An 18,916-nucleotide genomic window follows, 5' to 3' on the forward strand; every position below is an offset into this window, starting at 1 on the left:
AATCTATCGATCTGTCTGGTTAAAGGCTGCTCTAACCCTCGGTTTCCAACAGATTTTTTTCTACTCTTGGCTCTCATTGATGTCAGTGGCAGCCAATATCCCTAATATGGCCAACTTAAAATCATAGCCCAGTCAAATACTGTATATAAAACTTAGATTATTCCTATGGTGATTTTTCTTAACTACAGGTTTCCATTCCAGCTCGACACCACAGCCGCCTGTTCGGCTACAAAGTGCAGAGTACATAAATGAAGCTGGCTGCTCTTACCTTTGTTTACAGTGAAGCGTTTTGGATTGTGACACGCAGATGAAAACCGTTGCACATAAACGTTGCTTAATGCGCTGTCTTGCTAGTGTGTCACATATAAAATTTAAAGCCATTGCTACTACAGACACTTAAAATTTGAATAAAAGGCTCTTGTGTTTCAGGTGCACTTTGTGGAAACGGCGGGCCACTAAAGTTCCTGCTGTGTGGCTCTAAAAGCTGATCTGTGTGCTGTATTGGGGGGGGGGGGTTAGGTCCTAGACAGTTTAAGAGGTAATGAAACACTTGACTAGAACACATCTATCTTTCCCACACGGCCCTTTTGAGCACTTCCTTCTGGAAACCAGGAAGTCAAGGTGCTTCAGCATTGTGGGATTATAACAGCCGTGTCATTAAAACCAGGAGATCTTAAAGTGGTAGCAAGACATAGAAGCCAAGGAAGAGCGAATGAGATAAAAGTATGAAATGAAATATGGGCATGACTTATAGCATAAGGTAATACTTCTAGACTCATATCTTTGAGAGCTATAAATTTTCAAGACTAAGTTATAACATGCAAGCCCAGGTATATACAGTATAATTCAGCGTGTGATGGCCTTTTGGGTATGGAGATAAGTTATACCCTGTTTACAAATGTGTTTTCCATCAAATATATATCCTCGCTTGCTCTGGAAGTTGAAACAAAAAAAAAAAAGAAAAAGTCTGTTTCTCCAAATTCCCATACATCAAAAACTAACGCTTCACTTCCAATTTGTTTCCACCGGTGCTTACAGATGGCAAATGTTTTGTCAACAGCAGCATGCAGGCTGAAATAGCACGGCCTCGAAGAAGTGCACGCAGAGAAAGTGTAGCCAAAAACAAAGCTTATGGCGAGGAATGTCAACAGTGAACCTTTCAAAGCAGGGAATAATTACTTCATGTTGACTGTAATTGGTTTGTCTTTAATCTGCCCTCTCTGTCTGTCGCTCCCATTTTTACAGTTACCAATTAAACACGGTTGTTGCTTTTGTTAGCGTTCTTACTATAAATTCTACAAATGGAAAAACCTTGTCATTTGTTCTTCCAACTCCTCTGCCTGTTTTGCTCATGATAATTAGTACCATAGGGATCTTTTTTTAACCACAGTGAAGAAAAAAAAAAGTCTGAGCTTACTGATGAAACTTATTTGACCTTTTTGCAAAAGCTGCTTTTATTTTGGGGCTGAGGAAGCACTAACAACGATGAGTTACTGTGCCAACTTTCAGTATTTTATTTGGCACTTTTTAAGACAGAATAGAAAGTTTTTTGTCAGAATGGCACAAAGGCACATATTAGGGTGGACCTGAACCACCATCTGATTTATTAGCATTTCGGACTTTTACTATAAATGTGGTCTTCATGAAACCCATGCTTCTCAAAGTGTGGTAACATAATATACTGCAGTCTGTGAGTGCCACAAAGGAGGAATAAGCAATTACAGAAGAGGAAGAAGACAAATATACTTTCAGCTGCTCCCTTATTCACAAGTGATAACTCCACCTGTTTTATTTGGCAGATTTTTTTGTGTCAAATTAAACACGCACAGCCCCAAAGGGATTTGTGTCTTTTCCTGACATCGAATCAGGGACCCTTTGCTTCCTAAGTAACAGTTTTTTATTACAGTCAATGTCATATGTCAAGCGCAGGCCTACAAAAGTTACAGTTACAAGTAAAACCCACCAGCTTCTAACCAGACAACACTAACTAATCTAAACGGTAAATGGACTCGTTCTTATGTAGCACTTTTCTACTCTGCTTGAGTACTCAAAGTGCCTTAGACAACAAGCCTCATTCATCCATTCACAAGCACGTTTTCCTACAACTATGTGCTTTCTATCTAACATTCACGCTCCAATAAACACATCAGGAGCAACTTGGGGTTCAGCATCTTGCCCAAGGACACTTTGACAGCAAGGGATCAAACCACCAGCCTTCTGATTAGTAGACGACCCGCGCTACCTCCTGAGCCACATCACTTTTGACAACTACATCTCTAATCAATGCATTCTCACTAACAACTAGTCACATACTGATGCTTGGTTGGGAACTTCTTGTCATATATTAGTGATATGTATCATGTTAACTCTGTGATAGGTTTTGAAAAAAATGATATGGTTTAAAATACATTCTTTCGCATGTTAACCACGAGTTACAAGTCAAACTTCTCCAACCTGCAACAAGTCTGCTGCAGAGAAAGAACATTTGACAAACCCACGACACCTTTTTGGTTTGAGAAACTACATTCTTAACTAAAGAAACATACACTATGAAACCTTTGCTCTGATTTTCATTTCATTAACAAAAGATTTATGATTTCAAGAGCTGCTTTCGAAAGATAATAAATGAGCATGAAAGAAGCACGACCGAGCCTAATGAGGCCTTCATTGCCCTTTTGGCTCTCTTGTGTTTGCAGCTGATTGTAAGATTTACAGGAAGACCAGATGGCACGAGCACCTCTGAAACAGTGACCTCACACCCTTTCCTCTGATGGGGTGATAAAGGCATACAAGCTTTCCCCTGGGTCCAAAAAAAAAAAAAAAAAAAAAAAATCGCAGGTCTCCAAGGAGTTAAGCCCAGGTCTGGAAGCCCTCCGAGCCAGGTGTGAGGGGCCGTGAAAGGGGCCAGACCCCAACCAGGCAGACACAGAAACCACTCACATCACTGAGGGAGCACTAACCTGCCACAGACACCTCCAGGGGTTTAAGAAGATGGAAAGAGAAAAAAAAAACCGAAGAAAAAGAGCAAAGTGAGATGGTGTAGATTGCTAAGAATGCTGCAGGAACAAGCATTTACAATGAAGGCAATGTTCCACAGAGCTAAGGCTGGAGACCTGTTGTTCTAAAATGCAAGCAGACTGGTGTGCACGTGTGACTGTGCCTTTTTCAACTACAAAAGACCCATAAGATTGATATTTATTCTTGAAAGAGAGCAAGATTGTTTTGTCGGGAGGTTTTTAATGCACACCAGACAGACCAGGGTTCAAGACCACATTCCTCTCAACTTTTTCCTTTTTTTTTCTTTTCTTTTTTTTTTCCTTTACTGGGCTCAACTTGAAAGACATTACAGCAAAAAGCATTAGAAGTGATCAGTGTTTGATACCAAAGCAATTACTGCTCTTGGTTTGCTATCTGCCTCTGTTCCCCTCTCTGTGTGTGCACGTGTGAAAATTTCAGGCAAATAATTCACTCCCCTCTTGGGAATCCTTATGACATAGCTCCTCTTGGAAGTCATCAGCAGTAAAGCCGCCAGATCTATATTCATTTCTGACCTGTACATCTGGGTTCCAGCACATGCTCGACTTGCGTTCGCCAACACATGTCTCACGAGGGAGGGTGATCTACTACACTCCACATTTCCTCAGCTGGTCAGGAGAAATTAGGTCAAAAATTGAAATGGGTTAGACGGGCTTTGGGGAGAGTGCTAGTTTGGTTTAGGTTCTCATGTTGATGTAAAGATACGGGGAAAGGGGCAGGACTCCAATCCGCAGAGATGAGGCGATAAACTAGCACACGAAGGAAAGGAAAGAGTCCCACATGCTTTGCCAAACATTAAAGAAAAAAATGGATGTCACAATAAGGAGGAGTGAACAGATATGAGAAGTGGTCTCATCATTCACAGCTGTATGACACTAACATCTCTTGCATGTGGTAAACTCTGAAGTTTCCAAAAACCAGTTGTTATCTGCCTGTCATGTTTTGGCCATTTACCCCGTGTGATTTATCTGTCTGAATCAGAGACGGGGCCAAGTTCAGATGAAGCCTCCAACATTTAAGATCAGCACGCCTGCAGAGGCCGTCTAGGCAGGGGTCAAGTTCATGTTTATAACCTGCCGGGGGGGCACCATCAGTACTTTGTCACTTTTTTTCTTTAGTAACAAAAAAAAAAAAAAAAAAAAACAACAACACTGGCCTGTTAGAAAATTAGAGAGGAAGCATTTGGGCTCATGCTGTAGCTTAGTTTGTAAACACAAGGGAGGTTACATCTGTTGGAAATGTGCAACCAAATTACAGGGGTCAGCTGCACTGTGACCTTTTATTAGGGAGGCTTAATGAAGAAACCACAGAAGAGATGACTGAGCTACACAATTGGTTTTTTGTTTTTGTTTTGTTTTTTTCTAACCGCAATGACTCGATCCAAGCTAACAAGTTCATGTTTATTATGTGTTCTACATATAAAATCAAACATCTAATAAAGCACTGACGTCAAGAGTCCAACTTAATCAACAGAAGTGCAACCAATCTGAATAAGGAGCAGGGAAAATAAAAATGAGAGGGAGGAGAGGAAAATTAGTTTTATGATCTGCAATATCCTGCCAGAACTTTTATTAGACACTTAAGCGTGTGTGACCCACCTCCTCACAGCAGGCTGTTAAATGGTAGTGACCTTGGAGAGAGAGAGAGAGCTGTGGACCTCTAGTATCCCCAAAACATGCTGTCCCTGCCCCCTTTTAACCTCAACGCACATGATCTCTGACATCACCGACACGGGAGACATAAATTAAACAGCTGCTAAACTTGGCCTAGCATCCACATTATCTGTGGCACACATTTGAGTTTGTTTATACAGGTAAAATGTGTGAGTGTGAGAAGGTCATCATGCAGAATCATCAATTTACATAGTTTATATAAACACATGTGGCTGTAGATAGGTTTATGGAAAGAAAAGTGTTACTGGATTGATTAATAACATCCTTGTGTTGTAAAATTGAGGTCGGGGGGGGCTGTCAGCTTCACTGGTGCAAAGCTGTGCCGTTCTGCAGCGTACATACCCCTGAGGATGTAATTCTGGTAGTTCTGGTCGGCTTCGGCTCCAACTTTTATCAAACACGTGAGTCCTTCGGCCACCACAAACTCGTGCACAAGGTCTTTGTCATCCTGGCAACAGAGAAAAAGGAAAATATCCAAGATTATAAACTCAAACATTTTATTTATTTTGTGTGGATTCATAACAGCAGTTGCCTCGAGAGGGCACTTCATATTGCAAGGTAAAAAAGCCAGAAATGAAATAATGAGAGCATCTTATATGAGCAAGCATTTGGTGACAGTGGGAAGGAAGAACTCCCTTTTAACAGGAAGGAACCTCCAGCAGCCAGAGAGAGCCAACATCAGAAAAGAAAAGACAAAAAAACCCCACAAACTATGGGAGAGAAAAGAAAATGTAGCAGCATGTAAATGCATGGCACTCAGTGCACTATGGGAAATCACCCAGCAGCCTGAGCATTTAGCAGCATAACTAAAGAATTGTTCAGGGTCACCTGATCCAGCCCCAACTATGAGCCTCATCAAGAAGTATAGTTTGAAGCTTAAACTTAAAAACCCGACAGTTGCTTCTATGGTCACTGAAGGATGGCTCCAAATGAAACTCAGATTTCATAGATGCCTTTGTGAAAATGGCCAAATTTATAGCAAAAACAAACATGCTTACAGCCTTTTGCTGAAAACAGTTTTGGTCTCAAAAGCTAACACCCTTTCATATCAACTGTATGGGGAGCCATTTTTAAATAACTCATTGTTTTAATTGCATTAACTTTAACAGTTATGAATAATTAGAGGTACCTATGCTGAGCAATGTGGGTACAAACACAGGCAGACACTGTATGGCTACTAGCTTTCTGCTAGACTTCATGTCTAACAAACTCAACATCTCTACCTCGTTTTTCATGTTGGTGCCTTTTGAAGTATTTTAAATGCAAATATCTGGCAGGTACCGTGGCGTTCTTGTGGGTAACTGTACTAACAACCTATCCAAACAATGTCTTCTTCAGTTTTGGTGAGTGAAACTCTAGCATTTTATTTGTATGTCAAACAGCACTAACTAACTAAACTCTGTGTCTGGGTGATACATACACATTTTTATATAAGTTTAAATAAAATGATGGATAAATAAAGTAAATGTAATGATGTGATTGAAGCACAATGAATGTCACTGTGGCTACATCCATTTTAATATACAGTTTATCTGTATTTTTTACTTTATACTATTATATTGATAGAGTTATTCTGGGCATTATATACTTAGCTATAAGGCTAATAAAAAGTAAGCTTAAGAAGCACAGTAATGTGATAAACTCAGCTCAAGAATCTAGTGAGATAATTTATGCTAATCTTTAAAGGCACGAATTACCCATGAAAATGTATTTTCTCTTTGGCCTGCAGCGCTTGGTTTAGTGCAGATTGTCACTACAGAAAGGTCCATCTTATCTTGATCATATTATAACTAAATGAATGCCACAAAAACAAGAGAGCTGGTGACTTAATGTGAGCAAATTATAGTAATTTCATCTGCGCACAGTGTGTAAAACCACTGGTTAATCCTCCTGCAAAAAATAAGAAGATTTACTAAACAACATTTGTAATATTTGTTTTACTGCAGGCCAAAAAACTATTTCTTGTAAGAGAACAGCTACAGACACACTTTACTCATTCCAAATCATCAGCTGGTTAAAACTCAGCAGCAGTTTCTCAAATTCAGTAAAAAGTGGCTGCAGATGCAGTGAGAAGTGCAATCTGTTTGCAGCTTGTTCAAATGGATTCCTGTTGCTTCGGCCCCTCCACTTCATCCCACATTTTGTCCTTGATGACAAAACCACCTGCACCTCTCACACCTGTCGATGACTCCATAATTTAAGGCCAAGCATTAGGTTTTCCGCAGGATTTAACATTTTCTGATGCGCTCTACTGTTCAGATGGGATCGAGAGGAAAGCAGCAATAAACACAGTGGGGTGGTCAGGGCTACTTCTCCCCCAGGAGGAAGTCTAAGTGCTTCCAGAACATATTTACCATATATCTGTGATGGAGACTCCAGTCATTTGGCACAGCCTAAACATACAGGCGTGCACTAAAGAAACAGAATGACCAGCAGTTACTAAACTCATACATGTGTGTTACAGAACTGGAATGTAGGGAAGAAAGACATCGATCAGAGATATTTTACAAGAATTGTCACTGTTCTCTACAGCTGATAACTCACAGGGACACTCAGAGTGTAAAAAGTAAGGTATATTAATATATCCTGAGCATATATCAATGCCTGTTGCTCTCTTTTCCATTTAACTGTCAGTTATCCCTCCCCCTCTGCGACCGACTGCCCGCTAGCCCAGCCCAGAGTGTGAAGTATGACCAGACCTGAACACTCCACAGCTGCCACGAAGGCAGACTCTCAGCAGCACAACTCTGCCTCAAGAAAACAGTAATGTGTCCAAGTGCGAGCGTGAATGTGTGCACTGACTTCTTGTATGTTAATGCGTTTAAATTGACCAAAGAATTCACAAGATTTTGAAAAAATGATTATGAGAAACACAAAGCACTGTGGGGGTTGAATGAGGTGCAGTTTTAAGATGCTCTTACTAGACATCAGCTAGAATGAATAAATAATTACCTGAAAAATCTGCTTGAGGGAAAAGAGGGCTCTCCGCAGCTCCCGTCCTGTTGAGTTGTAGAGTTTTTCTGTATGGAAAGAAATCAGGGGTGAGTGGAAAAAAAAATCAGCTGACAGTCACACATGTGGTATGTAATGTTACTAGATTTGCAGGATGATTCTGACTTTGCTTTAAAGTAATGTGTTTTAACTGCATCAAACTTGACGTTTCCATGGACTGAAAATGTAGAGAAAACCCCTTCATCGTGCACTCATTGGAAGCAATTATCCCCAGTGGTTAAATATGAAAGCTATCCAAAAAGAGAAATAGTGAGAGCAAAACAGTAGGAGCAACTCAGAGAACATCTGCAGTGAGTTAGAGAACAGAGGATGTTTCCTGCTAACATCATACAAAGTCATGCTGGAAATAGCCACCGCAAAGGCTAAGAAACAATACATGCTTTAATCAGTTATGGAAACTCTACAGAGCAGTAAAGGAGAGTTGTGACTGACAGCAATAAAAGCATACATTTCCTGCAACTGCTATTGCCCATCCTTCTCCCTGCATGCAGTTTGCAAAGTTTGCCAGCGAGTGGCACCGTTGAGCGCAGATTTAAACGCTCAATCATCACTGCTGTGTGAACTCGCTCTGACTCAGCAAAACCTGCCTGCTACTGCTGCAGATACAGCAACACAGTCCAATGCAGAGCTACTCTCTGTTGGCATCTTATAGCTGTATACACAGTTTCACTTGAAGGGATAGGTGTAAAAACATTAGTATGTACAAAAAAAGAAAAAGGCATCATCAATAAGGCTCACTCTCGCACACAACCACACCACAAAAACATGACCAGCAATACTTAGAACACACAAACAGGAGAAACAACATATTGCTTTGAATACACCCTGCACACACAAACTCTGAGAAAGCTGCCATTAAATGAACTGTGAGAAACACACACTGACGAGCATATACAGATAGGATACAGAGCAAGAGGCTCCTATTCATTATTGTTGCTTGCCTCCTCAGCTGTAGAGCAAATCCCTTCAGCTGACAGAGAAAGAAAGAGAGCAAGAGGAAGGAGTGGGTTTGTTTTCTGCCAGTTCTGTGGACAAACAAAGGCTACTTCTAGACCTTCTAGAGAATAGACCAGACAGAGTGAGCACTCGCGGTCTGGTGCCTTTTCTGTGTCACACAGCATTTTCACAGCATACATAAAACTTCACACGGAGCAAGAGCTAGGACAGGGAGGTCCACTAGGACAACAAACATCTGAGGAAGGAAAAAATTCAGCCAGAACAACACTGTAGTTATTAACACAAATAAATACCTTACATTTTAAAATATCGCCATGCTTACATCTGTCTTAATATTGTTTAATATAAACTTGGCTCTAAATTGCATTCCTAGTTTAAAACCTGCTGCCATGTTCCAGGACGTGTCATCGCAAGAAAAGGTTGTCCACAGTAACCCTACACACTTTTAATAACGTGATCCACTCGCTCTACAGACAGACAAGTAACTGGAGATGCAGACTTCCTGGGACAGGGCCACATGCGGTTCAGAGGCTCATGTTTGACGACGTTGTTGAAATCATACATCTCACTATTCAATTCTAGCAGAGTTCATTATCTTTAAAGGATGTCTTATTTGTACAGTAATTCGTGACTTTCGTGGTATTCAGTATGACTAGACCCGGGCCTTAAATGCTTTGCACATTCGGTGCCGTACATGACTCAAATGCCTGATAAGCGTTAGCCTTCTACGGAAGAGTCCTAGCAAGTCACTGGCAGCAACATCCAGAAGGAATAAATCTCTACAAGTCCAGAGGTATTAAGAAGGGAAGCTGTGTGATGTTGGTAATTTATGTCTTTAAAAATAACAGGAAGGAAGTGAGACTGGACCTTTTCACTTTACCCCCCCCCCTCTGAACAGTGTGTGACTCCAGCCTTAGCGAATCACCATTGCCAAGTCTCCGCTTTGTCTTCTCAAAGCTGACACATTTTTGTAATTGGATCGGTTTTATTTTGTTTTATACGCTCCTTTTAATCACTGTCATTATCGTGGTTAAGAACATTGTAATTCTATTGATAAAAGGAAAAGAAATGTAAATTTTAATAGCACAACACTAATAATGGTATAAATTGCATTGAGTTTTATGGCTGTAAAACAAATAAAGATAAAATAATGCCACATATTCTGAGTCTTTGTATTATGACTACTACCGTGACTGTGCCATTATATCTGCACTGATTGAACATCATGTAAAAACGTGCCAAAGCTTTTTAACAACTCTTTCTCCCCTCGAGGTCAAGGTAGGGTCATACCTTATGCCCGGCAAGAAGATGACTAAGAGTTCAGATTAGCGATCTCTAAACAGACAAACTCTCTGATCACTGGGGTGGAAAAACAGAGCGAGATAACTCTGAGTTACTCATCACACCTTCAACATACAAATCAAGCCTGATTCGTGGTTCTACTTAACCTCAAGCCCTGAATCAATGTGCCCTTTTTCTTCCAAAAGTCTTGACTGCACTTCCACGTTAATCAGTCAACAGAGTGCTATAACAGTGATGCATCAGCACATGGGTTTCCACTGAGTTTGACTAAATCCCAGTAGCATGGCGTGTGTCGGTGTCTGTCTGTGCGTGCGTGTATGTCTGTCAGCAGCGGTAAGACTGAGAAAATTCTTCCACGTACAGCTCCACTGCAGCTTTGCACAAAGAGCTTGTGCTTCTCTACTTAACCATGTAGTTTGTACAGCATTAAATTTGTCATAAAGTTATTCCTGTGCAACATTAAATCAACTGCAGGAACAGACAGTTCCTTCCCTGTCCCCGTCTACGGTCCACACACCGATGCACCTCTCAGAGGCCCATCTCTAATGAGAAATAACTCAGTGGAGATTAGTTCCATACCATTTGGCACAGATATGCACCCAAACGTATGGGCCCGCTGCGCTTCTTTATTTAGGAAAGAACTTTTGGAGTGGGACCTCGTTTATTTACAAGAAATGTTTGTGAGTCATGTTCACATGAAACCACCTGACTATTCAAACTCGACAGTTTACTACATTGGCCATGGATTTGTATTGTGGGCTTTCGCAGACCAAATGTTATATGAACAAAGGAAGACATGAGGGATAGCACATAGTTTGCTCACATAAAAACTTTCTGGGCATCGTTCAGTTTTGATTGAAGTTCAGCTGCAGATAGAAGCAAAGCATCTCTCTGCAGTCTAACCTTACGATTACTTTAATGTACATTTTTTTTAATGTCATGTCGAGTCATGTTGCTCATTACTCTTCACACCCTAAAACAAGACGCCCTCACCGTTAAAACAATGGGTCTGAGGGTGCATCTGAGGTCTGGTTGCTCATCTTTCCTGTCATCTTCAACTTCACCTTAGGCTTTTACTGACAAGCCAACCGAAGACTGCAGAATGACTCAATGCAGTGAAAGTGTTTCTTTGATGGTTCTTGCTGATGCACCAGAGAAAGCAGCTGTTTTCCTCTCTTAAACGGCAACACACCGTTGCATTTTTCTCAGTTCAAATAGCTACAGGGATGTAATGCATTCATAATTATAACAATCATAAAAGTAAGAGCAGGATTTTCATAATTGTCAGGAATGTGCTCAGAGCGGAAGAGTTAAGAAAAAAAAAAAAACTGCTGTGGAGGGCTGATACATTCAGACAGGCCAGGACTTCAGGGATGGTCACGCTGCTGCCGAGAAAGTAAATCTGTCCTTTGCTGCTTAAATACCTTATGATTCAATGTGTCATTGCCAGCAAATTCCAGCTTCACGTTTCAGGTTTGTATGAGTCACTTTTTCATTGAAATCTCCATCTCAACCTTACCCTAAAACCCACCACCCACTGTGGTCCAGCTAACAAATGAAACGATAAATAGTGAAACTAATTTGCCAACAAAGTCATTAACCTTGCAAACACTGTTCACATGCCTTTACTTCCAGAACGCACTGTAAAATGAAAAGGATGACTACTGCTGCTTATGCATTGCGCAGCAGGCGGAACGCATAAACCACATCCAAAGCACAGCCAGGAAACCCACAAAGACCCCACTGGGCAGGACAACCCCGCATACACTGGTGTAAATTAAACTCTGTTTGCTTTTTGGAGTGGATGTGTCAGAGTGGATGTTGAAGAAAAAGATCCTTAACATATTGTACTGCCATGTAAATAAATCTTTTTCCTTTTATACATGTTGCACAATTGCATCAGAAGCTTTCATGTGGGATGCAGAGATGGGAGAAGGTTGAAAAGCATGAAGTATGGTGTGAGGCCTCAGACAATTTTCCAGCAGGCTGGGGGGCAGACAAAACTCTTGTGTTTATATGTTAAATGCTTTGAATTTTACTCTGGACTATCTAGACATCTGACCTCATCACTGTCTGTCAGACTAACAATGACTGGATGAGTATTTTTAGCTAAAAGCAAATCACTATGCAAGGTCTTCAGTCTTTCATCACCCACTTAACCATTCCATCTGTGTGTGCTGTGCTGCTAATTAGCAAGTTTACACAAGTTAAAAACAAAAACATGTTTGAGTGACGATGTAAGAAAAGTTAAGATGTTATACAATACTCGAACATGTGACCTGGTTAGAGCGCCAGGTTTACCAAAAGTCAAAAAACATAAAAAAAACATAAAAAAAAAAAGAAAGAGATAGAAAGGAAAAACGTTTTTTTCACATGTTGTTACTCCTGTTAACATGGTGGAGACTTTTCCCATTTCCCTACCTGGAGTAAACTTAAAGAGACTCATATTTATTATTGGACTCTACTTCTTTTAATAGCCGTTAGCCGCTGCGTAAATGCTAACTTAACAAATGGCTAATGTGGTTATTAGGCAATTGGTAATAGTTAAATGGCTAACATGGTTAATATGTGCCTGTTTACTTCACTGTTACTGAACCAGGAGCTTTACCGACCTCCCAAATTTCTTCGTAAAGACCAAGTTCACTAAATTTAAATGCTGTTCATGTGTTCAGCTGCTGGTGAGGGCAGAGGCTGCTTTCCTGTCTGTCTGCACTGCTGCCGTGTCAAGGTGTGAGAAAGAGGAGGCTAAGGCAAGCACTGTTGATATTTATGCTGTACCAAAGTAACTGTTAGCACCAATTAGAATCTGCGCATTGACTTTTTTGACAACCCTATAAGGTACCTCCTGTCGGCTTGATGTCAGCGAGAGCAAAGATTAGGAAAAAAACTGTCCTAAACATAACCGGCAGTCTGACGTTTTTGCCTCACAAGGCTTACTTGTATATCACCTTTGTTTGAAACTTTGTCCATATCTAACATCAGATCATCAAATGACCACTGTTATAGTATATTACAGTATAGTCGCAGAAGCAGCAATGTAGTAGCAGTGTTTCTAAGCAGCAAACACTGTGTGTAAAGCATTGCCAGGTTAAATAGGAGGACAGCAAAAATTGACATCTGTTAGTGTAGCAACAGTGTGCAATTCAAGCTGTCTGCCATGTGGTGCACGAGCTGCTTTGATCACTTATTACACTTCAGGCACTTCCCACAATATTTACTTAAAAAAAAAAGCATCAGTTCTCGTGATCCTGGTTAAATCAACCAACTAATAACCTACAAACTACATGAATCAAGATGTACCGTAGCTTCACAACATTAAAGTTCACTTAGCGCCTCAAAGTTCTGTTCAGGTCAAAGCTAGACCTTCAGTCACAAGCCACTGCCTGCCCACGTCTGAATTTAGCCCTGTCCCAGGGAGCCAGGAGCTGTTCCACTGGTCAGTAAAGGCCACAGACTCTGCAAGAGGTGAAAGCTGAGGTCAGACAAACTGTAGCCATCTGGGAGAGCACAGTCTCACATGAGCCAGAATTGCCACATCACTAGCTACCATGTCTAAGGATGAAGGAAACCCTCTTTCATTTTCCTCTTTTGGTATTTTCATGAGAAACTTTTGAGTTTACAGTATCCATAATGGCCCTCTGCAGTCACGAAACATAACAGAACAACAACATCAACACTGCTTCCTTTTCATTTTTTCCCCTTCCTTTTCTCCTTTCTCACTCGGTAACGGAAACCTTGTGTTCCAAAATTTATGAAGAGAAAACACAAGTAATTAAGGTGGAAGACCTCCCAACACGTGCAATGGATTGCAACATTTTGTGGACTGGGGTTTCTCTCTACTGTTTTTATCCCCTACTCTCTGAGGGAAAACATAAGGTGAATGATGGTTCAATAAAAGCAGATTATAGCACTCAGGTGGAAATCATTAAGCAGGAATGCAGGTATAAATAAGATCAATTCCAACATGTTTGGATTTTAAGTGCAGGATCAAGACAATTTTACGGAAAATATCTGTATATGTGTGGGAGTGTGTGGGCACTAAAGTGCACTACACATGTTGCGCACATGCGGGAATATGCGCACACTCACCCAGGCAGTTTACAAAGTGCACAGAGGAATAAAGACATTAATTAATTTGTTCCTGTTGCCTGGAGTTTATTCAAATGCTTTGGAAGTTGTGATAGAAGACATATGGAGTTGATGGTTTAGATTAGAGGAAACTGACTCAGGGCCACACAGACTGGAGAAGACTCTGTCACTGGCAGCAAGCCGTACATGGACCTACGGGGTGTGAAAGTCTCAGAACAAAGGCAAACTGCTGAGGCCTGGAACAAGATCAAAATCATCAAAATAACTAGTAAATGTGGGCTTAATCTACTGGGGAAAAAAGAGCTGACATACAGTGCAAGACCGAAAGTCAAATGTGCGTCTCTGCGCCTGGTTTGCTGTCATTAATACAGATCGCTGCTACATGAACGACGTTCAGCAGAGATCTTACGAGGTCGGTGATAAATTATGTCTGGAGTCCCAGCACAAAAGCACATGTTCTTTGAAGAATTTTAATGACAGTGTTAGAAACATGCAAATAAACCATGCTAATTTATTTTGATGCGATTTCCTCCACAGATGTTGCACCTACCTGGACTTCCTCTACACACTGCGCAGAATGAACATTATCTACATTCTCATGGGAGCGGTAAGGGGATCGGGTTTCTGGTCTGCCACACTATCCTGGCAGAGGCATTTGATACCAAGGCATACCACAGCCAAGTTCCAATAAACACAAAAGTCGGCTCAGAGCTCAACAGCGCTCATTGTCCCACGATGGAAGCGGAGATACTGAATTGTTGTGTTTATTGATGTGTTTACATAAGGCTTGGAACGGAGTTAATGCTTTTGTCAGTTGCAATAATTCTTCTAGAAGGTAGCAGTAGCATTTGTCTTTTAGCTTACTGTTTAGATTCATACAGCCGTTCATTATTCTTTAGACGCTCCTCTGCAGACCTCTTACAGGGCGCTGTGGGCTACTTATCTCTGGTTAAGTCTCTTCAATAAACTGCATGCTAATTATCCATCAAGATACTATCTGACACTGTCAAAGAGAAACAGAAGTGGAAAGTGATGGTGGAATCTGCAGAATTCCAGACAAGGAGAGAGACATGACAGCAAGGCCAGTGTGAGGACAGACAAATCTTTCATTAGTGCCCGCCTGCTTAATGAGTCATTCCTTAGCTACCAGGTGGGGTGACCCTCACAACATAAATACCCCCCCCCCTTTTCTTCCCTCCACTTTTTGTGTAGTCCACCCTTTCACCTGCTCAGCAGGGTTTCCCCCATACTCACCGGCACTGACACAGATACGTAGTGGAGCAAGGAGAGAAGTTAGAGAACTCATCCATTCAACATACCAGACAAAAGCCTGACACAGATATAAACGAGGGGATCAACATTTTAAGTCCATCTGGTGTAGGTGGACCGTGCAGCAAGGCCAGCTGCAGCAAGGTTCAACCAAGTTACCGCAAACCTGTGGTAACTGCTGGGGTGCAGCATTATTATTTTTGCATCTATATGCTTCTCTAATAAACTGTGTATATAAAATTGGAAGGCGTTTGAGTCTAGGCTATTCCCCATGTGTTGCTTGGCAGCTGCTTCAGGGCAAACAGTTTTTCTTACTGCAGTAAAATGTGCATATAGATGCAAGGCCAGATGTCTAAAGAGAAAAGTTTAAAATCTCACTTCATATATTCCAATTCTGTCACATGTGCGCAGATGCTATAGTTCTGAGGTTTTTTAAAAAAAATCTTTTTATCCATAAAAGACAGATCCACAAAGCCAAGTGCTTTACTCAATTCAGACTTTATGATCCTTAAAATCAAAAAACGCTGTATTTTATGTACTGCAATAGAAGGAGAATTTAAACGTTTTTCTTCCTTTCTAAAGTTGAATTGGAAAATAGCCAATTATCAGCAATACCCTCGGTGACTCCCCCCTAGCCAACTTTACCTCCCTTCCTCTCTCAGCCCTCTCGGCCTCTCTGCCCCCGACTTTCTCTGCTCCCTCCTATTCTTAACAACCTGACATGTGGGGAAAAACACCAGTGCAAACTGTGTCCAATAAACACAGTTGTGCTGAGACCACATCTATTTCAGACTCTGCTCTAGGAATAGGAAGTGAACACATGAGTCACAGTACACCATCTCAGTGACCGACTACTCTTAATGGAAAGGAGATGTCGAAGCACCTGATTTCTACACAGACTGGATCCTCTGCTGCCTGCTGCTGTCCTCTGTAGCACCTGTGAGGAAGAGTTTGAAATAAGGATACACTCTTTCATAGCCCTTAATGCCTCCACATAATTACTACCACCAGCCAACAAGTTGTTCAAATGTGTTGCGCTGGTTATCGCAAAGAGAATGTATCTTCTCTCATTTTAATCACAAACATCACTACTTAGCTACTGAACAAAATAGCCCTGACTGAAAACAGCAGGGCTCAGCTTAATGAGAAAAACTCAAACTGTACAGTAAATGAAGCAAAGCACCAGTAAAGACACTCCCATCAAGCCAGAAACACCAAGCTCCAAATACTACTCATTTATTGGCTGTGTGAAGTCTTTGATCCTGATACAACAATCAGACTGGCAAATAAAATCATCAAACGAGCTACAGTGTAGTGCACGAGTTTGCTCTTACGCTGTGTGTAATCTTTCCCTTTTGGATTTACCCCTTGAAGTCTCCAGAGTAAAAGAATCTCTAAAGGATTTGTAATGAGGAAAGAACTTTATCAAAAATCCTGTCCAGCTTGTTGGTGGACATAAAACGAGGCACCACTGATGTTCTGCAGCGATCACAAATAGCTACCATGACTATGTCGGGCATTTCATGAGCGCCCCGTCATGACAGATTGTTGCATCTTGGCAGCGGCTTTGTGATGCTGACCTGGGTGTAAAGCGTGATCTGACTGCTGACAGGTGCCGAAGCTTTGGAAAAGGGTGAAGTAAGCACTATTATTGACAACCAAAGTGTAAAGATACAGTGGGCAATGAAAGCCATTCTCTGATTAAAGAGGCATGATAGCCATGCATGAGGCAGACTGACAATGGAAGCTTTAAATATAAGAAGTATAACAGAGTCAAATCTAAATACTTTAACAAACAGCAAATGCAATGAAACCTAACACGAGGCACTTTCATCCTAAGGAGGTAATTATCTGTTTTGTCAAGAAAGTGTTTTGTTTGGACTAATACCGCTTTATTCCCAAGTGTCACTGAAATGAATATAATCCATGCTTGGCACAGGCAATCAAAGGACTCAAAGACCTGTTTTGTCCTCTGGGGCCAACCCGTTTGCCCAACTGGAACAAATTCACCATAAACATGACTGACTGCTTTCTCATCAAAATCCTACTTAACAATGCCAAATGACTAATGTGTTCACTTTTCAATTCCTCATGGATCATATCAGAAATTTTCCACTCATGTTAGCAGCTGGCAGATAAGGATCAAATATTTGCTTGGCAAGCCAAATAGGTATGGTCGATGACCTGCCTATTGGCACGGTAAATGTTTTTCCCTGGTTTTTGTTTTTCGTGTGGGCCTCGATTGAACGTCTTTCTGCCGGCTGTCTTCTACACATTTTCTGTACATGAGCCCGTGTCGTGACATGTGAACGGTGTAGCAATGCAATGCAGCTGCTTGGCTTTTTTTAAAACACCAATGCAAACAGAGGCACATTTCAGTTACCAAATCCCAGTTTCTCTTTGTTGCACCGTGCTGCGAAGAAAAATCTCAGATATTCAAGCATGTCATCCTCCCGGTCACTTCACCGAGGAGGGTCAAGTGTCATTTTTCTCCAAGTGTCACTGGGCCTCACAGTACCCCTGACATGTTTGGACTAGTTTGAATAAATACAGTGATACAGCACTCTGGATCACTGTACCACAGTGAGCTTATCTCCCAGTGAGAAAGTAACTACAGCCCAAATGAATCCTACTTTGACACACTCAAACACACACAAGAAAAAGCGAAAAAGAAAGTTTTCACCGGATTCTATGCAGTCCTGTGAAAAAAATTAAGTGCACTCTTACTGCTTCCATAGAAATTATGAAGGTAATTAGCAACCAGGTTCTGCACTTAATAATTAGTTAACCATAAGCAAGAGTGAGTACCTCTTTAAAAGAAGTTGGGGCAGTTCGCTGGTCTGGAGCATTCAGGTGTGTGTTAACACAATGTGACAATCTTCCCAGGAGTGGACATCCTGGCAAACGTCCCACAAGCTCAGACTATGCAATGCTCAGAGAAACTGCAAATCACTCAAGAGCTACATCTCAGACTCTCCAGGCCTCAGTTAGTATGTTAAGTATCAAAGTTCATTACAGAAAAAAGACCACCTTTAAGACTGAACTCCTCTATAAATCAAAGTATTCTAGAGTCAAACATAGAGACAGCTGTTCAACAGCTAAAGCTGAATCAGGTCACGCACCGGGACAGTGATCCCAAATACAGACAAGATCCGAGGTGTTACAAAAGTCCAGACCTCAACCGGATTGAAATGCTGTGGCGGGACCTTAAGAGAGCTATGCATAAATGAATGCCTGCAAACCTCAATGACCTGAAGCACTCTTGTAAAGAAGAGCGTGCCAAAATTCCTCCCCAGCGATGTGAGAGACTGATAAAGTCATACAGAAAACGATTACTTCGAGTTATCACTGCTGAAAGTACTTCTACAAGCTACTGAATTATGGGGTGCACTTAGTTTATCCGAGGACTGCAAAGAATCCTGCGATAAACTTTCTTTTTCACATGACTACAGTGGGGCAAAAAAGTATTTAGTCAGCCACCGATTGTGCAAGTTCCCCCACCTAAAATGATGACAGAGGTCAGTAATTTGCACCAGAGGTACACTTCAACTGTGAGAGACAGAATGTGAAAAAAAAAA

The 18,916-nt window shown here is 41.2% G+C and overlaps 1 protein-coding gene across 4 annotated transcripts in view; it reads right to left on the bottom strand.

The window, feature by feature from the left end:
* fhod3b (formin homology 2 domain containing 3b) overlaps positions 1 to 18,916 on the bottom strand; it is a 92,451-nt gene that overhangs the window by 33,169 nt on the left and 40,366 nt on the right. For all 4 annotated transcript variants that reach the window (XM_084942893.1, XM_084942894.1, XM_084942896.1 and 1 more), the window contains exons 4-5: positions 7,662 to 7,729; positions 5,052 to 5,157 (exon numbers count right to left, since the gene is read on the bottom strand). In XM_084942893.1, coding sequence (XP_084799019.1) covers positions 5,052 to 5,157; positions 7,662 to 7,729 — 174 coding nt within the window. The remainder of the gene's footprint in view (positions 1 to 5,051; positions 5,158 to 7,661; positions 7,730 to 18,916) is intronic.

This window comes from Perissodus microlepis, chromosome 11 (genome assembly GCF_051167445.1).
Source record: "Perissodus microlepis isolate ML-2025 ecotype Zambia chromosome 11, ASM5116744v1, whole genome shotgun sequence".
Taxonomy (NCBI): Eukaryota; Metazoa; Chordata; class Actinopteri; order Cichliformes; family Cichlidae; genus Perissodus; species Perissodus microlepis.